Source organism: Mobula hypostoma, chromosome 8 (assembly GCF_963921235.1).
Source record: "Mobula hypostoma chromosome 8, sMobHyp1.1, whole genome shotgun sequence".
In the NCBI taxonomy this organism is placed as follows: domain Eukaryota; kingdom Metazoa; phylum Chordata; class Chondrichthyes; order Myliobatiformes; family Myliobatidae; genus Mobula; species Mobula hypostoma.
This window is the reverse complement of record NC_086104.1, coordinates 158,918,929-158,942,610: the sequence shown is the minus strand read 5'-3', so window position 1 is coordinate 158,942,610 and position 23,682 is coordinate 158,918,929. Positions and strand designations below refer to the sequence as shown.

General features: G+C 49.4%; 2 protein-coding genes across 4 annotated transcripts in view; both read right to left on the bottom strand.

Annotated features, from left to right (window-relative positions):
- The window catches only part of plpbp (pyridoxal phosphate binding protein), a 46,445-nt gene extending 44,402 nt beyond the window's left edge, over positions 1–2,043 (bottom strand). Inside the window, exon 1 of one of the 2 annotated variants that reach the window (XM_063055352.1) lies at positions 1,914–2,043. In XM_063055352.1, coding sequence (XP_062911422.1) covers positions 1,914–1,988 — 75 coding nt within the window. In that variant the 5' untranslated portion in view covers positions 1,989–2,043. The remainder of the gene's footprint in view (positions 1–1,913) is intronic. The other variant, XM_063055353.1, reaches the window with a different exon arrangement.
- Positions 2,044–7,318: 5,275 nt separating this feature from the next.
- LOC134351127 (erlin-2-B-like) overlaps positions 7,319–23,682 on the bottom strand; it is a 37,002-nt gene continuing 20,638 nt past the window's right edge. For both annotated transcript variants that reach the window (XM_063057231.1, XM_063057232.1), the window contains exons 8-12: positions 22,465–22,523; positions 20,875–20,966; positions 15,605–15,694; positions 15,187–15,266; positions 7,319–10,467 (exon numbers count right to left, since the gene is read on the bottom strand). In XM_063057231.1, the coding sequence (XP_062913301.1) occupies positions 10,264–10,467; positions 15,187–15,266; positions 15,605–15,694; positions 20,875–20,966; positions 22,465–22,523 (525 nt within the window). In that variant the 3' untranslated portion in view covers positions 7,319–10,263. The remainder of the gene's footprint in view (positions 10,468–15,186; positions 15,267–15,604; positions 15,695–20,874; positions 20,967–22,464; positions 22,524–23,682) is intronic.

Sequence of the window (23,682 nt, the reverse complement as noted above, 5' to 3'; positions counted from 1 at the left end):
GATAGGGTGACCAGTCCGGGAGGGAGGGGATGTTATAGGTCTGTCCGGTCTGGGGGTGTGGGGGAGAGTGGAGTGGTGATCTGTTTGGTGGGTGGGGGGAGATAGGGTGACCAGTCCGGGAGGGAGGGGATGATATGGGTCTGTCCGGTCTGGGGCGGGGGAGGGGGGAGTGGTGATCTGTTTGGGGGGTGGGGGGAGATAGGGTGACCAGTCCGGGAGGGAGGGGATGATATGGGTCTGTCTGGTCTGGGGGGGGGGAGGGGGGAGTGGTGATCTGTTTGGGGGGTGGGGGAGATAGGGTGACCAGTCCGGGAGGGAGGGGATGATATGGGTCTGTCCGGTCTGGGCGGGGGAGGGTGGAGTGGTGATCTGTTTGGGGGGTGGGGTGACCAGTCCGGGAGGAAGGGGATGATATGGGTCTGTCCGGTCTGGGGGGGGGAGGGGGGAGTGGTGATCTGTTTGGGGGGTGGGGTGACCAGTCCGGGAGGGAGGGGATGATATGGGTCTGTCCAGTCTGGGCGGGGGAGGGTGGAGTGGTGATCTGTTTGGAGGGTGGGGTGACCAGTCCGGGAGGGAGGGGATGATATGGGTCTGTCCAGTCTGGGCGGGGGAGGGTGGAGTGGTGATCTGTTTGGTGGGTGGGGGGAGATAGGGTGACCAGTCCGGGAGGGAGGGGATGATACGGGTCTGTCCGGTCTGGGGGGGGGAGGGGGGAGTGGTGATCTGTTTGGGGGGTGGGAGAGATAGGGTGACCAGTCCGGGAGGGAGGGGATGATATGGGTCTGTCCGGTCTGGGGGGGGAGAGGGGAGTGGTGATCTGTTTGGGGGGTGGGGTGACCAGTCCGGGAGGGAGGGGATGATATGGGTCTGTCCGGTTTGGGGGGGGGAGGGGTGGAGTGCTGATCTGTTTGGGGGTTGAGGGGGTAGATAGGGTGACCAGTCCGGGAGGGAGGGGATGATACGGGTCTGTCCGGTCTGGGGGGGGAGGGGGGAGTGGTGATCTGTTTGGGGGGTGGGGGGAGATATGGTGACCAGTCTGGGAGGGAGGGGATGATATGGGTCTGTCCGGTCTGGTGGGGGGGGAGAGGGGTGTGGTGATCTGTTTGGGGGTGGGGGGAGATAGGGTGACCAGTCCGGGAGGGAGGGGATGATATGGGTCTGTCCGTATGGGGGGGGGAGGGGTGGAGTGCTGATCTGTTTGGGGGTTGAGGGGGTAGATAGGGTGACCAGTCCGGGAGGGAGGGGATGATACGGGTCTGTCCGGTCTGGGGGGAGGAGGGGGGAGTGGTGATCTGTTTGGAGGGTGGGGGGAGATAGGGTGACCAGTCCGGGAGGGTGGGGATGATATGGGTCTGTCCGGTCTGGGGGGGGGGAGGGGAGTGGTGATCTGTTTGGTGGGTGGGGGGAGATAGGGTGACCAGTCCAGGAGGGTGGGGATGATATGGGTCTGTCCGGTCTGGGGGGGAGGAGGGGGGAGTGGTGATCTGTTTGGTGGGTGGGGGGAGATAGGGTGACCAGTCCGGGAGGGTGGGGATGATATGGGTCTGTCCGGTCTGGGGGGGGGAGGGGGGAGTGGTGATCTGTTTGGGGGGTGGGGGAGATAGGGTGACCAGTCCGGGAGGGTGGGGATGATATGGGTCTGTCCGGTCTGGGGGGGGGAGGGGGGAGTGGTGATCTGTTTGGTGGGTGGGGGGAGATAGGGTGACCAGTCCGGGAGGGAGGGGATGATATGGGTCTGTCCGGTCTGGGGGGGGAGAGGGGAGTGGTGATCTGTTTGGAGGGTGGGGTGACCAGTCCGGGAAGGGTTGGAGGAGATGGGGTGACTGATCTGGAGCGGCGGGGTTGAGTTAGAGCTGTCAGTCTGCGGCTGGTTAGATGGGGTACCGCACCCCGGAAATCTCCCTCCGCCTCACCCGCGACCTTCGCTCCGCAGCGCTGCTGATCCGCTCCGTAACGCTGAGAAGCCTCCTGCCCACGTCACCCGCCATTTCCGACCGAGCAGCGTTGACCAATCACAACCCGTGAAACCGAGACCAATTACATCGCAGGCACCGACTGAACGCTCCGCCCTCTCAACCAATCACATCCCCCAACGACGGACCGCTGACGCGCCCTCCTCAGCGAATGAAAGCGCCGCGGGTGCTGGAATCGGATTCGGATCAGAGATCAGGCTGATAAAGGACGTAAAGTTGGTCCTCACCCTCGTGTCGTGTTGGGAGCACTGCGTTAGCAAGCTCTTCAGTTTTGGGTGGATGGGAAATAAATGGGCACAACATTTTGAGCTGTTTAATATGAAATGTGGTGTCAGTGAACCCCTTGTCGCTGCCCCATGGTTTTCCGCTTCGCCTGTGGTTGTAACAGATCAAGATGAGGAGTGATTGTTCATTTGTGGGCAGGAAGTTCAGTAATATATGCAAGGCAGATATTATGGTTATATATATATACACACACTCAGATGGTTCAAAAGATCCGGTGACAGGTCGTTCAGGTGTTTCTGTTCCAAAGTTTCAGGTGACTTATCAGAAAATATTATCAGACAAGGTATCAGTATTCACATCTGAGATGGTTGCTATCATTTTAGGCTTGGAATGGGTGGAACAAGTACGCCCTGTTTCGAAGATGTGCTTCTGTGCTCTGATTCATTCTCAGTTTTGACATTTAATAATCGGGTATTTCAAACTGTAAGCCAGACATTCTTCTTGAGAGCGGAGAATACCTGTCGAGACTGCAGGGTCCAGGCGTGTATATCCAATTCTTCTGGGTCCTTGCCCATGTTGGGTTTGCAGGAAACGAGGAGGCGGACATTCCAGCAAGCAAAATTAATGTAGTGCTGCCTTTGTATAAGGGAGAGGTGAGAAGCTTAATTAAAAAGGCCTTTTCAATCACTGTGGCAACAAAGTTGGGATAAGTAAAATAAAAGGATGACATTTATATAAAATTCAGAGGATGGTGAGAACTCAACTAGTAGATGGATATAAAAGGAGGGAAGTTGTTACACTTGCACATTTATTTATTGGGCATATTCGTTGGAATAACTCCCTGGTCTAAATTAACCTGCATGATTCAGGGGAGTTGTAGAGAGTGCACTTGTCAAGAAACGGTGCCACACAAATTGTTAGAATGCACAATGAACAGTGACTACCCTTCAGGCTCCTGAACCGGTGTGGATAATTTCACTCACCACAACTCTGAACTGACTTTGCAACCTACAGACTCACTGTAAGAGACTCTACAACTCATGGTCTCAGTACTATTTATCATTAGTTTTTTGTATTTGTATTTTGTCTGTTTTTTGCACATTGTTTTTGTCAATCATGCGTAGTTTTTCATTGATTCTATTGTATTTATTTGTCCTGCTGCAAATGCCTGCAAGAAAATGAATCCCGGGGTAGAAATAGTGTAAATAACTTTGATTTTTTAAAAACTTTTTGAAGGCCTGAATATAACTCCCTCCAGGGTCTTTTTACCTTTGCAGCTTCTTAACTCTGCCCACGAGGTTTCTACATCTTTTTTTATCCTAGATCACTTCATTCGAAGGATTTGATATCATTTTTGTTGCCAACCTCATCCCCTCGGCCCACCTGTCTGTCCTGTAGATACAATGTGTATCCTTGACTGGTAAGCTCACAACTGTGATCTTCTTTCAACCATGACTCAGTGATGCCCACAACGTCAAATCTGCCAATCTCTAACTGTGCTATCAGATCACCTACTTTATTTGGTATACTGTGTGCACCTTGAGTTCTGTACTCACATTTTTTAATTTTGTCAGAATATAATTTTTTAAATGGCCAGAGGTTTTTTCCCAGGGCTGAAATGGCTAATGCGAGGGGGTCACATCTTTAAGGTGCTTGGAAACAGATACCAAGGGGATGTCAGGGGTAAGTTTTTCACACAGAGAGTGGTGGGTGCGTGGAATGCACTGCCGGTGGCAGTGGTGGAAGCAGATACAATAGGGTCATTTAAGAGCCTCTTAGATAGGTACAAGGAGCTTAGAAAAATAGAGGGCTATGCACTAGGCAAATTCTAGGCAGTTTCTAGAGTAGGTTACATGGTTGGCCCAACATTATGGGCCGAAGGGCCTGTAATGTGCCATAAATTTCTATGTTCTGTGTTTATTCTGGAGACTTCAGTAACGTCTCCTACACTCTCCTTCCCTTTTAAACTTTATCCATACATTTCCAAGCTGCTGAAACCAGCCCCCTAATGTTTAGATGTGGATGCTCTCACAACCAGCATGGGCTTGTTGGGCTGAAGAAATGTCACATAACTTGTCCTCTCATATCAGATTCCATTTTCTGAATCTATCTTATCCAGTTATATCTTTTTCCGTGACTATTTTAAATTAATAGAATTTGCTCAAAGTGTTTCCCTCTGATACTTCAGCCACCTGCCCTCCCCGTCGGTAGATTGCGGTTAGTGTAATGTCATTACCGCACGAGCAATCAGGGTTCAATTCCTACCACAGTCTGGAAGGAGTTTGTACATTCTCCCTGTCACGACGTGGGTTTCCTCTTATGCACCATGTGGAATGTGGAAAACAACACAAAGCTTACAAGACACAGGAGCAGGCAGGCCATTCAGCCCATCAAGCCTGCTCCCCCATTCCATTATGGCTGATTTATTTTCCCTCTCAGCCCCATTCTCCTGCCTTCTCCCTGTAGCATTTGATGCCCTGACGGATCAAGAGCCTATCAACCTCTGCTGTCAATACACCCAATAACTTGGCCTCCACAGCCACCTGTGACAATGAATTCCAGACTCACCACCCTCTGGCCAAGAAATTCCCCCTCATCTCTGTTCTAAATGGACATCCCTCTATTCTGGGACTGTGCCCTCTGATCCTAGACACTCCCACATCCTCTCCATGTTCTCTCTATCTAAGGCGTTTAGTCACTATCATGTGCCATGTCGTATGACATGGACGATCATGATTGCTCCATGACCGATTGTTCTTGGCCTTTCATTATTTGTTAGCTTTCAGTGAAATCCACCCCCCCCATTCTTCTATACTCCAGCAAATACAAATTTGTTCCCCAAACAACCCACAAAGTGTGTTGATATACCCTGAGGGCGTGAAGGGTGCAGTGTTGTTAAGTTTGTGACTTCTCACTTATTGTGAGTTGAAGAGGGTTTACGTGATGAATCTCACCAGCTCCATGTCCTTCCAACTCATTCTATCCCCTCTGCAATGAAATCGTCAGCATGGAGGGTGAGGGTGAGGGACCAAGACAGGGAACCCACCCCCTCCCGAAATAAATGTATTCACTCACCAGTCTGACAATCCTTTTATTGTAAGATTTCAGGACATCTTGAAGTGAACCTATTAGGGTTCACAGAAAATATATTCCAAATACAACCGAATGCTTTGAACACAAGAATAAAAAATCCAAAACAGAGGTCACAGTTGAAATGGTACCAGCCAGACTACCACCTGATTTAAATCATTTAAAAAGTATATACACACAAACACACACACACACACACGTTAGATCACATTCAGTTCCTGTCATGAGCAGGTAAGAACCAAAAAGAAAAATATGATACCGTTCAAGTGTGGGATGTTTGTGCTTGATCACATCAGCTCTATTTAAGTGCAGGCATTCCCAACCAGGGGTTCATGGACCCTTCAGTTAATGGTAGGCGTCCATGGCATGACAAAGGTTGGGAACCCCTGTTTTAGTGCAAGGGTCAATAAGAGTGGAGTGAACAGCAATTAAGTTTGTTTTAAGATACAGAGGAAAAATTGGGGTGATATCTGGGGAGGTTTCTTTCCCAAATCTCACACCCAGTGCTTGCCTTCACCAGTCATCAAGAACTGCCTGGTGCTGGAAATCTGAAATCAACAGAAAGTGCTGGAAACACTCAGCAGGTCAAGAAGCATCCGTGGGGAGAGAAACTGCATCTTGATGAAGGGTCTCGGCTTGAAATGTCAAATGTTTATTCCTCTCCATAGATACTGCCTGACCTGTTGTGTTCCTCCAGCATCTTGTGTGTTGCCTCCCTATAGTGAGCACAACTGCAGATATAAGGATGTCCCTTTAGAGATGACGAGGGATTTTCTTTTAGCCAGAGGGTGGTGAATCTGTGGAATTCACTGCCACAGATGGCTGTGGAGACAAAGTCATTGGGTATATTTAAAGCAGAGGTTGATAGATTCTTGACTAATAAGGGTGCCAAAGATTATGGGGAGAAGGAAGCAGAACGGATCAGCTGTGATGGAACGATGGAGCAAACCTGAAACTGCCAAATAGCCTAACTTTGCTCCTACAGCATGTCTTATGGTCTTAAACTGAGTTAACAGAAACCCTTAATGAAAACGTGGATCGGGCATTGTGCTTTAATGAGAGAGCTGGTGTACCAAAACCCAGAGCTACACACACACACAAAACGCCTGAGGAACTCAGCAGGTCAGCAGGCACCTACGGAAAGGAATGAAGAGTCAACATTTTGAGCCAAGACACTTCATTAGGACTTCCCAAATTTGGAAGGAATATAGAGCCAGTGTTTTGGGCCGAGACCCTATCTCAGGACAGAGCAAATAACAGACATTTTAAAGTTAGCTTGGAATTTCATTACAACTTTTATGATGTTAAACGTTCATGCAAACAGATCATACTGTGACTACACCTCCATGCCACTGCAGACGGAGCACCTCCCCACAGTACAAGCAGTTTAAACCATGGGATGTGACGAGATGTGTGTACAGACGTGAATATTTTCTCGTTAAATTGCTGATTATAGAGAATGATTCAATATTCTCAACCTCAACAGGCAGAAAAAAAATTACATGATTCTGCAGCAAGAGAATTTAAAAAATGCTTGGGCAAGGGTGAGGAGCAGAGTGAGACTTGGGGTGGGGGGGGAGAGGAGCAGAGTGAGACTCGGGGGTGGGAGAGAGGAGCAGAGTGAGACTCGGGGGTGAGGGAGAGGAGCAGAGTGAGACAGGGTGGGGGGGAGAGGAGCAGAGTGAGACAGGGTGGGGGGGGAGAGGAGCAGAGTGAGACAGGGTGGGGGGGAGGGAGAGGAGCAGAGTGAGACTCGGGGGTGCGGGGGCAGAATCAGACTGAGACGGGGGTGGGGGAGGATCAGACAGACTCGGGGGTGGGGGGGAGGATCAGACTGAGACTCGGGGTGGGGGGAGAGGATCAGACTGAGACTCGGGGGTGGGAGAGAGGATCAGACTGAGACTCGGGGGTGGGGGGGGAGGATCAGACTGAGACTCGGAGGTGGGGGGGGGAGGATCAGAGTGAGACTCGGGGTGGGGGGGAGAGGAGCAGAGTGAGACAAGGTGGGGGGGAGAGGAGCAGAGTGAGACTCGGGGGGTGGGGGGGAGGATCAGACTGAGACTCGGGGGTTGGGGGGAGGATCAGACTGAGACTCGGGGGTGGGGGGAGGATCAGACTGAGACTCGGGGGGTGGGGGGAGGATCAGACTGAGACTCGGGGTGGGGGGAGGATCAGACTGAGACTCGGGGGTGGGGGGAGGATCAGACTGAGACTCGGGGTGGGGGGGGAGAGGAGCAGAGTGAGACTCGGGGTTGGGGGGGAGAGGAGCAGAGTGAGACTTGGGGGTTGGGGGGGGGGGGAGAGAAAGAGGATCAGAGCTGGACTGCAAACCAGGGAGGACACTGACTTTCTGGGAGAGAACTGTCACCTGGTCCTTTCACTGACGTGAGCTACAGGCTCACAGCAGGAATCTGATCTCTTACTGATGTGACTGAAAAGGGAAGTCCCCATCTAGCTGACCACGCAGATCGTTCAGCACTGCAGGACAAAGCAGGAACAACAGGCAGCAAGTGTGGGTGCACAAGGCCTGGTCCTGCTGGGACGGTGTTAGAAACACAGGCTTGTGGCGTGCACAGGATACAAATCCACATGCTGCTGATAACTTGGCTGTGCCTCACATTCTCAGTTACGGATGGGGGCCAGGAGTCAGTGCAGCTACGAGACCCGCCAGAGATCCTTCCCCACGTTTGTCTGGAGCGCACTGCAGCTTGGGGGTTGGGCAGGAGGAGCCCGTTCAAATCTGTCACTGACATTAAACCACTTTAGGTAATGAGAGAATCTGCAGCGCATGGCAAAGAAAAATTACATGGTCAGCAACCTCAGCAGTCTCAAGGGGAGAGACCAAGTCCACGCAATAGCAATTACAGAATCATGATATGGAACATTACAGAGAACCTAAGTTATGTACGCCAGTTGCTGCCTCACAATCTGACCACTCCTGATCGAAGCAGACCTGCCAAAGAGAAGGCAGCAGGAATGTGAATGCAGAAGATGCAGAGAGAGCATGTCAGCAAACTGAGTTAGAAGTACAAAAAATATGCATTGGTACATTCAAGGTCTTGGGCCTGCAAGTCCACTGGGGAAGTTGGAGGCGCGATGTCCATAAGTCCATTGGAGTTTAGAGGCCCAGAACAGGCCCGTGTACATGAGTGGAGGGGAGGGAGAGAGGAAGGGGGCGCGTTTTGCTGTTGGTGTGTTCTGCTGAACATTGTGGGCATGCAGTGTTGGCACCAGAATGCATTGTTTTATTTATTCATTTATGGGATGTGGGCATCGGCAGCTAAGCTAGCATTTATTGCCCATCCCTAGTTGCCCTTGAGAAGGCCTTCTTGAACCGCTGCAGTCCCTGAGGTGTAGGTACACCCACAAGTGTGCTGACACTTGTGCCTCCGGCACACCTACAGGTCTCCCCCCCCACCCCCAACACACATTGGGCAGCAACCCTGCCGTTTATTTAGCATGTCTGTTTTTTACGAGGCCAAGTTGCTAGCTCGATGGTCAACCCAGCAGAGACGGAAAGCACGCAAGGAGCCGGCTGGTTCGAACCCGGGATCACTCACCTCAGAGTCTGGTGCCGACAGCTTTACACCACTGGCCAGCCACAGAAACAGTTTGTGTTGACGCATTTCATTGCACACTTTGATGTACATGTGATAAACAGATGAATCCAAGTCAAATCTGACCTGGACTGTCTGCTATTTCCCCCGGTTTGAGCTCACAGCAGGTGTAAGGGTACTTCTCGTACATAACCGAGAGCTGCCTGCCTAACTGAGCGTGCTGGTTTAAAACATTCTCACTACTACAGCAAGCCGGCATGTGCATCAACATGCCACACAGCACATGTGCTGTGGATTACTGGAATCTAATTTTATTTGTATTTAACGTTTGTTCACTTCATGGTTTCTCGGGATTCAGACTCGCTTTTTGAGAGGAGGAACCTATAGTTAGGGAGTGAGGGATGCTGGCTGCATGAGTGGAGTTAACCAAAGGTCTCCCCAGTATGTTGGACCTTTCCAGACTGAGACAAGACATCTCCTGCCGAGAAGCATCAAGAGGAGAGAATGAAATAGAAAAGCTCGAACCCAACCATGGGATTTTACATCAGTCGATGACTGTTCAGGAAACATTCAGTTATCCAACACCTACTGATGCATGCAATGAACCAACTTCGATTAGTTCATCAAAGCCTCCGGAAGGCCGAATATCCACATCACCTAAACATGTGAGCAAGATGGCACCAGTGATTGTCAGTGACGTTCTGAGGGCTGCAGACAACAGTTCTAAATATCCTTTTGAATTATTCCCATTGCAATCTGCAGTATGCAACTTCCCTTTAAACAATGTACTTTTAAATCAATTTTATAAACTACAGATCTCATGACCACCTGAAGGACTCAATTGACCAGGCAGGTACGGCACTCTGTTCTCTATCTTCTGTACTAGTTAGGCAGTATTTTATTGATTCTGTCATAGTTATTATTCTATAGATTTATTGAGTACACCCTCAAGAAAATGAATTTTAGTGTTGTATATGGTGACATGTACGTACTTTGATAATAAAATTTAATTTGGGCCTTTGTGTCAGATTTCAGCAGGGCAGCAGAAAGGCTATCACTGAGTGAACAGGCATGAAAAGGCGAGTGCCAGTACCCAGTGTAATGCCGGCCAGTTCTCACCCTCATGCACCTAGCTGTTCACTGATTCCAAGGCAGCAGATAACTATGACACAGGTCCAGTGCAGAGTTAGTCCGCAGTTATACTGTGCTGGCTGCAAGACTGTGTCCTCAGAGCCTTGAGTTTTCACAGGCATCTGTAACATACCCACTGGTACAGAGGCGACAACGTAATTACAGTTAAGGAGACATCACTCCGGGGGTGGGGCGGGGGGGGGGGTGCAAAATGAGCTTAAGTGATTCAGTGCATTTTCTGCTGGTTTTACAGTGGCTGAACTGCACCCACCGGTCCATCCACATCATTACAGATTGTCCTCAAATTCCTTCAGCTTGTCGTTGAGCTCAGGAGAGGAGCTTGCTTCATCCGATGATTTACCCGCAGAGTTTGGAGCAAAGGCGCTCAGGTCCAAGAACATCTTGGGGATGTCCCTCCCGAAGTAAATCTTGCTGTTGGAGGCGATTGCACGATACCGCAGCAGCTGGAGGTACTCAGGACTCAGCTTCAGCTGGGGAGACAGAACAAAGGGGACAACATCCACCAGGGAAGGTCTCGTATTAGCTCACAGGACATGCGTCATTAACAACTCCAGCAACAGTTTAAAGTTTCCAAGTAAATTTATTATTGAAGTACACGTTACCATTTATACCTTGAGATTCATTTTCCTGCAGGCATTTACAGAAAAAATAAATAACACAGTACAACTTACATAAAACCAAACATACTGACAAACAACTAATGTGCAAAAGACAACAAACTGTGCAAATAAAAAATAATACTGAGAATACAAGCTGTAAAATCTCTGAAAGTGAGTCTGTAGGTCATAAGAGTCAGTTCAGAGTAGAAGTGAGTAAAGTTATCCACACCAGTTCAGCAGCCTGATGTTTCAGGGGGTAATAACTGTTCCTGAACCTGGTGGTGTGGGACCTGATGGTTGCAGGGTAATAACTGTTCCTGAACCTGGTGGTGTGAGACCCGATGGTTGTAGGGTAATAACTGTTCCTGAAGCTGATGGTGTGGGACCTGATGGTTGAGGGGTAATAACTGTTCCTGAAACTGGTGGTGTGGGACCTGATGGTTGAGAGGTAATAACTGTTCCTGAACCTGGTGGTGTGGGACCTGATGGTTGAGGGGTAACAGCTGTTCCTGAACCTGGTGGTGTGGGACCTGATGGTTGAGGGGTAATAACTGTTCCTGAACCTGGTGGTGTGGGACCTGATGGTTGAGGGGTAATAACTGTTCCTGAACCTGGTGGTGTGGGACCTGATGGTTGAGGGGTAATAACTGTTCCTGAACCTGGTGGCGTGGGACCTGATGTCTGAGGGTATTAACTGTTCCTGAACCTGGTGGTGTGGGACCTGATGGTTGAGGGGTAATAACTGTTCCTGAACCTGGTGGTGTGGGACCTGATTGTTTGAGGGGTAATAACTGTTCCTGAACCTGGTGGTGTGGGACCTGATGTTTGAGGGGTAATAACTGTTCCTGAACCTGGTGGTGTGGGACCTGATGTTTGAGGGGTAATAACTGTTCCTGAATCTGGTGGTGTGGGACCTGATGGTTGAGGGGTAATAACTGTTCCTGAACCTGGTGGTGTGGGACCTGATGGTTGGAGGGTAATAACTGTTCCTGAACCTGGTGGTGCGGGACCTGATGGTTGAGGGTTAATAACTGTTCCTGAACCTGGTGGTGCGGGACCTGATGGTTGAGGGTAATAACTGTTCCTGAACCTGGTGGTGTGGGACCTGATGGTTGAGGGGTAATAACTGTTCCTGAACCTGGTGGTGTGGGACCTGATGGTTGTAGGGTAATAACTGTTCCTGAACCTGGTGGTGTGGGACCTGATGGTTGAGGGGTAATAACTATTCCTGAACTTGGCGGTGTGGGACCAAAGGCTTCTGTACTTCCTACTTGATGGTGCGAACAAAAAGAGAGCATGGCCTGGATGGTGGGGATCTTTGATGATGGATGCTGCTTTCTTGTGGCAATGTTCCTTGTAGATGCACTCAATGGTGGAGATGGCTTTGTCTGTGATAGACTAGGTTGTATCCACCAGTTTCTGTAGACCTTTCCATTTCTGGGCATTAGCGTTTCCATACCAGGCTGTGATGCAACCCATCAGGATATTTCTCACTGGGGACCTACAGAGTTGGCCAGAGTTTTTTGGTGAGATGCATTGCAGCTTGGACTGATTGGTTTCCCAGGCCATCTCAAAGGATAGCTGGCCGCACAGCGGTAGGGCTGGCCTCGTGGGCAAGGAAGGTGGACTCTGTTCTTCAACGAACATCAGGGATCTGGTTCAATGCTCAAAGGTCAATCGGATGTCGAGTCAAGTCCTGACGGCTGGACCCCTGGTCTGCGAATGTCTGGAAGTCACGGTCCAGTGTCTGTGCTGAAGATGGCCTCTCATGGGGTTAGGGGACCGTGTATGTGCAGGGAGAGAGGGCAAGGCCTTGTTACACTATTGTTGTGCTCTGTGTTGTACTACTGAACATTATCAGCATGCTATGTTGGCACCAGAATGGGGACTGCCCCCAGCACACCCTTAATTGTGTTGATTGTCGACGCAAATGATACATTTCATGGTACATTTTGAATGTAAGTGTAATAAATAAATTTAACTCTGAAATCTAAACTGGGGGACTTTAAGGCATTCCACTGCTTTCACTGTTTTTGGGCTTTATGTTTGATTTTTAGCCCAGATTTACATCTGGGCTTAATGGCTGACCTTTAGACACTAATTAGACAGATGAATGTTAGAACAGAATTGTTTGAGTATTTGGAAAGACACCATCTGCCAAATGGAGAGAAAAAAAAATAACAGAGCATCTCGATTCCCGGCGCTCCCTCTGTCGCCGGGGTCCCCACAGCCCCTCTGTCGCCGGGGTCCCCACAGCCCCTCTGTCGCCGGGGTCCCCACAGCCCCTCTGTCGCCGGGATCCCCACAGCCCCTCTATCGCCGGGGTCCCCACAGTCCTTCCCCCTGGGTCATAGAAACATAGAAAATAGGTGCAGGAGTAGGCCATTCAGCCCTTCGAGCCTGCACCGCCATTCAGTATGATCATGGCCGATCATCCAACTCAGAACCCTGTATCTGCCTTCTCTCCATACCCCCTGATCCCTTTAGCCACAAGGGCCATACCTAACTCCCTCTTAAATATAGCCAATGAACTGGCCTCAACTGTTTCCTGTGGCAGAGAATTCCACAGATTCACCACTCTCTGTGTGAAGAAGTTTTTCCTCATTTTGGTCCTAAAAGGCTTCCCCTTTATCCTCAAACTGTGACCCCTCGTTTTGGACTTCCCCAACATCGGGAACAATCTTCCTGCATCTAGCCTGTCCAATCCCTTTAGGATTTTATACGTTTCAATAAGATTCCCCCTCAACCTTCTAAATTTCAGAGAGTATAAGCCTAGTCCATCCAGTCTTTCATGATATGAAAGTCCTGCCATCCCAGGAATCAATCTGGTGAACCTTCTTTGTACTCCCTCTATGGCAAGAATGTCTTTCCTCAGATTAGGGGACCAAAACTGCACACAATACTCCAAGTGTGGTCTCACCAAGGCCTTGTACAACTGCAGCAGTAGCTCCCTGCTCCTGTACTCGAATCCTCTTGCTATAAATGCCAGCATACCATTCGCCTTTTTCACCGCCTGCTGTACCTGCATGCCCACTTTCAATGACTGGTGTACAATGACACCCAGGTCTCGTTGCACCTCCCCTTTTCCTAATCGGCCACCATTCAGATAATAAGCTGTTTTCCTGTTCTTGCCACCAAAGTGGATAACCTCACATTTATCCACATTAAATTGCATCTGCCATGAATTTGCCCACTCACCTAACCTATCCAAGTCACCCTGCAACCTCTTAGCATCCTCCTCACAGCTAACACCGCCGCCCAGCTTTGTGTCATCCACAAACTTGGAGATGCTGCATTTAATTCCCTCATCTAAATCATTAATATATATTGTAAACAACTGGGGTCCCAGCACTGAGCCTTGCGGTACCCCACTAGTCACTGCCTGCCATTCTGAAAAGGTCCCGTTTATTCCCACTCTTTGCTTCCTGCCTGCCAACCAATTCTCTATCCAGTTCAATACCATGTGCTTTAAGTTTGCACACTAATCTCCTGTGTGGGACCTTGTCAAAAGCCTTTTGAAAATCCAAATATACCACATCCACTGGTTCTCCCCTATCCACTCTACTAGTTACATCCTCAAAAAATTCTATGAGATTCGTCAGACATGATTTTCCTTTCACAAATCCATGCTGACTTTGTCCGATGATTTCACCTCTTTCCAAATGTGCTGTTATCACATGTTTCCCCACCACCGATGTCAGGCTTACCGGTCTATAATTCCCCGGTTTCTCTCTCCCTCCTTTTTTAAAAAGCGGGGTTACATTAGCCACCCTCCAATCCTCTGGAACTAATCCAGAATCTAAAGAGTTTTGAAAAATTATCACTAATGCATCCACTATTTCTTGGGCTACTTCCTTAAGCACTCTGGGATGCAGACCATCTGGCCTTGGGGATTTATCTGCCTTTAATCCCTTCAGTTGGTCCCCACGGTCCCTCCGCCCCCAGGGTCCCCATGGTCCCTCTGCCCCCGAGGTCCCCACGGTCCCTCCGCCGCTGGGGTCCCCACGGTCCCTCTGCCAGTGGGGTCCCCATGGTCCCTTCCCCCGGGGTCCCCACGGTCCCTCTGCCCGCGAGGTCCCCACGGTCCCTCCGCCCGTGAGGTCCCTACGGTCCCTCCGCCCGCAAGGTCCCCACGGTCCCTTCCCCCGGGGTCCCTACGGTCCCTCCACCAGCGGGGTCCCCATGCCCCTCACCTGGGGTGCCCTTCCCCGGGATCCCCACAGTCCCTCTGCTGGGAAGGTTTTCACTCAACGTCCTGTTTGTTAGGCTGAGAAACACAGAAAACTAGGATGCAAACTCTTCATCCACCCAAATGTTCAAGGCTGCTCCCCCTCCTCCAGCACAGTGACCCTCCCTCTTCCCTTGAGGCTGCTCCCCTCCACAATACAGGAACCCTCCCTCTCCCGGGAGTCTGTGCCCTTCCTCAGTACAGTGACCAGCTTCCCTCCTTCCCCACCTCATCCTGTTCTCCCCCCTCACCCTACTTCTCTTGTGTCTGATCTTCCACCCCCCCCACCGCATGCTGCCCCACCCCCCCACCGCATGCTGCCACAGCCCATCTAGTTCCCTCCCCTCACCCCAGGTTCTCACCCGGTTTGCCTCAGCCACTCGTTTGGCTGTGTAAAAGTCCGCGTCAGCTCGAGCTTTTTCCCGTGCGAGGAAGGCTCCATCTGTGGGAGGGAGGAAGGTGAGACAGAAGACATGGGGGTGAGCGTAGCATTACAAGACCATGTACGTATACACACACACACACACACACACACACACACACAGGTTTGTTCCTCCGTCTGCAGCCACTAAACCCCACTGACTCCTCCTCCCTCCAGCCGCTCCAAAGGTTGATGACACAACAGAAGCAGTGAGGCGGGATTCCCATCGCCGGACGTGAAATCTGGTGACCCAGCGAGTGCCCAACCTGCTGTCACAGCTGAAGAGTGTGCAGTGTGGTGCGAGATGTCCTGGGGCTTTCCTGCCTGACAGGAGCTGTGGCACGAGACATTACACCCACCTTCAATCTCCGAAATCCGTTTCTCAGTTTCCTTTTCCATGATCATTTGAGCAAACTTGATTTCAGCCACTTGTGCGATCTTCTCGGCCTCTGCAAGACAGTGTGGAGAGGTTGAGGTTACAGTAGCGGGGATACATCTCTGATCAAAGCTAACAGCACAGATACCATCTTGTCTGTCACATTTCAGAACAAAAGCATGGTCAGATTGAGGTTTATTTATCGTGTGTGCATGGAACTGTGCAACATACGCTGAAAGGCGTTGTTGCATTAACAACCAACACAACCTCAGCCAGACTACTTGGCCTAGCCTTAGCTAAAGCTGATCAAGTCTTCACAGGCCCTGTTGCTCACATTCAGATCCCATAAGATCATAACAGGTAGGAGCAAAATCAGGCCATTTAGCTCAATGAGTCTGCTCCACCATTTCATTATGGCTGATCCGATTTTCCTCTCAGCCCCAATCTCCTGCCTTCACCCTGTAACCCTTTATTCCCTGACCAACCTCTGCCTTCAGTATACAAAAAGACTTGGCTTCCACATCTACCTGTGGCAAAGAATTCCACAGATTCACCACTCTCTGGCTACAGAAATTCCTCATCTCCATTCTAAAAGGACATCCCTCTATCCTGAGGCTGTGTCCTCTCGTCTTAGACTCTCCCACCATAGGAAACATCCTCTCCACATCCACTCTATCAAGGTCTTTCACCATTCGATAGATTTCAATGAGGTCACCCCTCTTTCTTCTGAATTCTAGTGAATACAGGTCCTAAGCCATCAAACGCTCTTCACATGACAAGCTGTTTAATCCTAGAATAATTTTTGTGAACCTCCTCTGAACCCTCTCCAATGTCAGAACATTGTTTCTAAGGGGCCCAAAACTGCTCACAATACTCCAAGTGAGGCCTCACCAGTGCTCTATAAAGTCTCAACATTACATCCTTGCTTTCATATTCCAGTCTTCTTGAAATGAATACTAACATTGCATTTGCCTTCCTCACCACAGACTCAACCTGCAAATTAACCTTTATGGAATCCTGCACAAGGATGCCCAAGTTCCTTTGCATCTCAGTTATTGTATTTTCTCTCCATTTAGAAAATAATCAACCTTGTTGTTCCTTCTACCAAAGTGTATGACCATACCCTTCCTAACACTATTCCATTAGCCATTTCTTTGCCCATTCTTCTAATCTGCCCAAGTCCTTCTGTAGCCTCCCTACTTCCTCAAAACTACCTACCCCTCTACCCATCTTCATATCGTCTGCAAACTTTGTAACAAAGCCACCAATTCCGTCATCTAACTCACTGATGTATAACACAAAATGAATTGCTCCCAACACAGACCCCTGTCAACACTACCAGTCACCGGCAGTCAACCAGAAGAGGTTCCCTTTATTCCCTTTCTTTGCCTCCTGCCGATCAGCCACTACTTTATCCTTGCTAGAATCTTTCCTGTTTCAAATGTTTAAAATGTGAAACTTTTTAAAATAGTTTTATTTAAAAAGACTAATTTGAATGTTTGACAGCACAGTAGGTTAGTGGTTAGCCAGCACTTTACAGCGCCAGCAACCCAGGTTCAATTCCTACTGCTGTCTGTAAGGAATTTGTATGTTCTCTCCACGACCGCACGGGCTTCCTCCCTCAGTCCAAAGGCATATTGGTTAAGGTTAGTAACTGGGGGCATGCTTCGTTGGTGTAGATACAGGTTAAGGTTAGTAACTGGGGGCATGCTTCATTGGTGTAGATACAGGTTAAGGTTAGTAACTGGGGGCATGCTTCATTGGTGTAGATACGGTTAAGGTTAGTAACTGGGGGCATGCTTCGTTGGTGTAGATACAGGTTAAGGTTAGTAACTGGGGGCATGCTTCGTTGGTGTAGATACAGGTTAAGGTTAGTAACTGGGGGCATGCTTCATTGGTGTAGATACGGTTAAGGTTAGTAACTGGGGCATGCTTCATTGGTGTAGATACGGTTAAGGTTAGTAACTGGGGGCATGCTTCATTGGTGTAGATACGGTTAAGGTTAGTAACTGGGGGCATGCTTCGTTGGTGTAGATACGGTTAAGGTTAGTAACTGGGGGCATGCTTCATTGGTGTAGATACAGGTTAAGGTTAGTAACTGGGGGCATGCTTCATTGGTGTAGATACAGGTTAAGGTTAGTAACTGGGGGCATGCTTCATTGGTGTAGATACGGTTAAGGTTAGTAACTGGGGGCATGCTTCGTTGGTGTAGATACGGTTAAGGTTAGTAACTGGGGACATGCTTCGTTGGTGTAGATACAGGTTAAGGTTAGTAACTGGGGGCATGCTTCGTTGGTGTAGATACAGGTTAAGGTTAGTAACTGGGGGCATGCTTCATTGGTGTAGATACGGTTAAGGTTAGTAACTGGGGGCATGCTTCGTTGGTATAGATACAGGTTAAGGTTAGTAACTGGGGGCATGCTTCATTGGTGTAGATACGGTTAAGGTTAGTAACTGGGGGCATGCTTCGTTGGTATAGATACAGGTTAAGGTTAGTAACTGGGGGCATGCTTCATTGGTGTAGATACGGTTAAGGTTAGTAACTGGGGCATGCTTCGTTGGTGTAGATACGGTTAAGGTTAGTAACTGGGGGCATGCTTCGTTGGTGTAGATACAGGTTAAGGTTAGTAACTGGGGGCATGCTTCGTTGGTGTAGATACAGGTTAAGGTTAGTAACTGGGGGCATGCTTCGTTGGTGTAGATACAGGTTAAGGTTAGTAACTGGGGGCATGCTTCGTTGGTGTAGATACAGGTTAGGGTTAGTAACTGGGGACATGCTTTGTTGGTGTAGAGGCATGACAGCGCTTGCAGGTGACAGGTGAGACCAGGTGAAGGGGAGGGGCATGTCAAGTGAGAAACTGGGAGGTGTTAGCGGGAAGAGGTGAAGGGCTGAAAAAAGGAGGAGGAATCTGATAGGAGAGGACAGTGGACCTTGGGAGAAAAGGAAGGTGGAGGGGAAGGCAAAGGAGGAGTAGAGGGTTCCAGTTCTGTAATAGTGTCCTGTTTTATAGCAATTCTTTACCTCATAACTTTTAGTTTCATACTGCTAGCGTGTGCTGTGTGACCCCGTGACTGCTCTTTGGCACATTGCCCTCACGTGGAGCCTGATCACAGTATCGCAGCTTTTATGTTTTCCATGACCTCACAAGTAATTGCAGATAATATAAATAATGAGCAGACATGCTGAGGAGAGGGAGCACCAGACTGGTCAGCTCTCCGGACACTTTGAGCACCAGACTGGTCAGCTCTCCGGACACTTTGAGCACCAGACTGGTCAGCTCTCCGGACACTTTGAGCACCAGACTGGTCAGCTCTCCGGACACTTTGAGCACCAGACTGGTCAGCTCTCCGGACACTTTGAGCACCAGACTGGTCAGCTCTCCGGACACTTTGTTTTCAGCATCTGCAGTCTTTTTCATATCTGTCTGAAACTCTGGGACAGTCAGACAGACAGCTCCAATACTAGAATTGATCATTGTGTAGGGTCTTTGTTCAAGTGGAAGATGATAGCGAGTCTGAATCGTACTGAGGGACTAACCTAGGTCCAGCTGCTTCACGTTCATACCTAGCAAAAGGTTGGGATATTGGTACAAGAAGGTAGGTACTCAAAAACAGAGTGGCATAAAAAAAACACTCATCAAAGTTGCTGGTGAACGCAGCAGGCCAGGCAGCATCTCTAGGAGGAGGTACAGTCGACGTTTCAGGCCGAGACCCTTCGTCAGGACTAACTGAAGGAAGAGTTAGTAAGAGATTTGAAAGTGGGAGGGGGAGGGGGAGATCCAAAATGATAGGAGAAGACAGGAGGGGGAGGGATGGAGCCAAGAGCTGGACAGGTGATTGGCAAAAGGGGATACGAGAGGATCATGGGACAGGAGGCCCAGGGAGAAAGACAAGGGGGAGGGAACCCAGAGGATGGGCAAGAGGGACAGAGGGAGAAAAAGGAGAGAGAGAGAGAGAGAGAAAGAATGTGTGTATATAAATAAATAACAGATGGGGTACGAGGGGGAGGTGGGGCATTAGCAGAAGTTAGAGGTCAATGTTCTTGCCATCAGGTTGGAGGCTACCCAGACAGAATATAAGGTGTTGTTCCTCCAACCTGAGTATGGCTTCATCTTTACAGTAGAGGAGGCCGTGGATAGACATGTCAGAATGGGCATGGGATGTGGAATTAAAATGTGTGGCCATTGGGAGATCCTGCTTTCTCTCTCTGCTTTCCGCAGGGATCGCTCCCTACGCGACTCCCTTGTCTATTCGTTCCCCCCATCCCTCCCCACTGATCTCCCTCCTGGCACTTATCCTAGTAAGCGGAACAAGTGCTACACATGCCCTTACACTTCCTCCCTTACCACCATGCAGGGCCCCAGACAGTCCTTTCAGGTGAGGCGACACTTCACCTGTGAGTCGGCTGGGGTGATATACTGCGTCCGGTGCTCCCGATGTGGCCTTCTATATATTGGCGAGACCCGACGCAGACTGGGAGACCGCTTTGCTGAACACCTATGCTCTGTCCGCCAGAGAAAGCAGGATCTCCCAGTAGCCACACATTTTAATTCCACGTCCCATTCCCATTCTGACATGTCTATCCACGGCCTCCTCTACAGTAAAGATGAAGCCACACTCAGGTTGGAGGAACAACACCTTATATTCCGTCTGGGTAGCCTCCAACCTGATGGCAAGAACATTGACTTCTCTAACTTCTGCTAATGCCCCACCTCCCCCTCGTACCCCATCCATTATTTATTTATATACACACATTCTTTCTCTCACTCTCCTTTTTCTCCCTCTGACTATACCCCTTGCCCATCCTCTGGGTTTTTTCCCCCCTCCCCCTTTTCCTTCTCCCTGGGCCTCCTGTCCCATGATCCTCTCGTATCCCCTTTGCCAATCACCTGTCCAGCTCTTGGCTCCATCCCTCCCCCTCCTGTCTTCTCCTATCATTTTGCATCTCCCCTCCCCCTCCCACTTTCAAATCTCTTACTCACTCTTCCTTCAGTTAGTCCTGACGAAGAGTCTCGGCCTGAAACGTCGACTGTACCTCTTCCTAGAGATGCTGCCTGGCCTGCTGCGTTCACCAGCAACTTTGATGTGTGTTGCTTGAATTTCCAGCGTCTGCAGAATTCCTCGTGTTGGCATAAAAAAAGTTTGGGAACCTCTGCCATCGATGCTGCCCGACCTGCTGAGTCGCTGCAGCATTTTGTGGGTGTTGCAGAGGGATTAGGTACGGGGAGATCCTGAACCCTGGTATGTACTGACCAATGAGAGCTTTCTTCCGTTCGGTCTCTGCTTCCTTCTCCACCACCTTCTGTTTCTGAGCTGCAATCAGGAGCTTGGTCTTTTCACTCTCCCTGGACAAAGACAGAAAGGACAAGACATGATCAATCATTGCAGTCTGCACCATGAGCAAAGAAAAGGAAATGGTGTTCATCTCATACTCAGATTAGAAATAATTGACACATGTGGAGCATCGTGTCTTAAAGACACGAGGGTGGGTTTACAGGTGTTGTCAGAGCAATCAAGACGCTGTACAGATGATTAAAATGTGTATATAATCTTTTGGATTTATTACGATTCGTTTTATGTCAAAGTGTTACGCTTTCACCTGGTGTATCCTTCAGTTGGGTCCTGAGAAGGGTCTCTACATCTGTTCAGTAGGAAGGATGTGGAAGCTTTAGTGAGCGTACAGAGGAGATTTACCAGGATGCTGCCTGGATTAGAGAGCATGTCTTATGAGGATAGGCTGAGTGAGCGAGGGCTTTTCTCTTTGGAGTGAAGGAGGATGACAGGTGACTTGATAAAGGTATACAGGATCATAAGAGCCATAGATCAAGTGGACAGGCAGAGATTTTTTCCCAGAGCGGAAATGGCTAATACGAGGCAATTAAACTGATTGGAGGAAATTATTGGGGTGGGGGGGGGGGAGTCAGAGGTAGTTTGTTTTGTGTTTTTTTTAAAAACACAAAGAGTGGTAGGTGTGCAGAACGCCCTGCCAGGGATGGGTGGTACCTCATTCGCTGAAAAGCTGTTCGGAAATGTGTTCATCTGAAAGATTATAATGTTCTTGCCGCAGACGCCAACTGGCCTGCCGAACATTTCCTGTTTTTATATCAATCATCAGGTAGTTAAAAATTTAGGAGACAGAAATGAGCAATGTCACTACAACAGTTAAGTACAGAGCACATTCCAACAGAATTCTCCCTTATACACAAGAGATTCAGCCGATGCTGGAAAACTAGAGTAACACACACAAAATCCTGGAGGAACTCAGCAGGTCAGGTGAATGGGCAGGTATAGCATTTCTGTCACTTGCAGGAATTTGTGCCAGGAGGGAGATTAGTGGGGTGGGACAAATGGACAAGGGAATCACAGAGGGAGCAATCCCTGCAGAAAGTGGAGAATTGTGGGGGGGGCAGGGAAGTAAAGATGTTTAGTGGTAGGATCCCTTTGAAGATGGTGGAAGTTGTGAAGAATGATGTATTGGATGCAGAGGCTCATGGGGCGGTAGGCAAGGGCAAGAGGAACTCTATCATTGTTGAGGCGGTGGGAAGACTGGGTGAGCGGGGATGTCCGGGAAATGGAAGAGATGCAGGTGAGGGCAGCATCAATGGTGGAGGAAGGGAAACCCGGCTCTTTGAAGGAGGAGGCCACCTCTGATGTCTTGGAAAGGAAAGCCTCATCCTGGGAACATGCAGCAGAGACAAAGGAACTAAGGAAAGGGAATAGCATTTTTATAGGAGACAGCGAGATCGAGAAAGGGGAGAGAGGTGTCAGAAAAGGACCGAGTGAGTTCAAGGGCAGGGTGGAAGTTACAGTTACTAAATGGAGATCCAATGTCCCAGAGCTTACATCAGTTCATAATTTCTCCGGATGGTTTCTGGAATGTTTGGCTTGGTCACTCGTACTGCCTGCAGAGAAACAAGATAGGGGATTCAGGAAAACATCACTGGCTTCTGCTGTGGTCACTCGGGAGCAGGGAATGTTGAGGTGTACACACCATCCTGCCTGACCCACACCACTCACAGACAAAGAGCAAGAAAGTCTGGTGCGGACACAAAGCCCCAGAACTGCAGGTCACCCCTGGGGCTCCCGATTCAACAGTAGCTGGAATACATCTCTGTAACATCTCCATGGTACATGGAGCTTAGAAAAATAGAGGGCTATGGGTAACCCTAGGTATTCTAAAGTACATGTTCGGCACAGCATAGTGGGCCGAAGGGCCTGTATTGTGCTGTAGGTTTTCTATGTTTCTATAACCTGAAGTCCTCACAGTGAATCCAGAGTAGCACAGAGCAGAGTTATACAGGATTACCACAGATTCAAGACTGGCCAACAGGTAGGAAAAAGTGTAGGAATAAAGGACGGTGTGCTGGAGTTGACAGACTGATAGTGTTGATGTTTTTCACTGCCATGCCCCACTCCTTCTCCTTCCCCTACCCTCTCCTGGACCTCACTGCCCCATCAACACCCCAACCCGTCTCCTACCCATCCCCCTCCTCCCCCCACCCCTTACTCTTTCCTTACCCACTCTTCCCTCTAACTGCCCCAATCATGCATAGGGAAGGTTCAGAGAGATACGGACCACCTACAGACAAGTGGCTCTGGCTCAGGTAGACAATTTGGTTGGAATGGATGAGTTGGGCCGAAGGGCTTGTTTCCCTGCTAGGCACAATTCTTAGATTAACAAAGCCAGTGAAAACTCACACGTTCTTTGATGATATATTGTTGGGTGTGTGTCTTGTTGTTGGGCAGAGGGGCTGAAACAGAGAAATGTGAAACTTTCCATTTTAATAGGAAGAATAAAAGACAAGAGTGCCGGTGCTGGACACAATTAGTGACCCGATGAAGGGTCTCAACCTGAAACTTTGACTGTCGATTTCCCTCCATTGATGCCGAGTTCCTCTAGCATCACAAAATGCTGGAAGGTCAGGCACCATCTATGGAGGGGAATAAACAGTTTCCATAAGACCATAAGACATAGGAGCAAAATTAGGCCAATTGGCCCATCAAGTCTGCTCCCCATTTCATCATGGCTGATCCATTTCCCTCTCGCCCCAATCTCCTGCC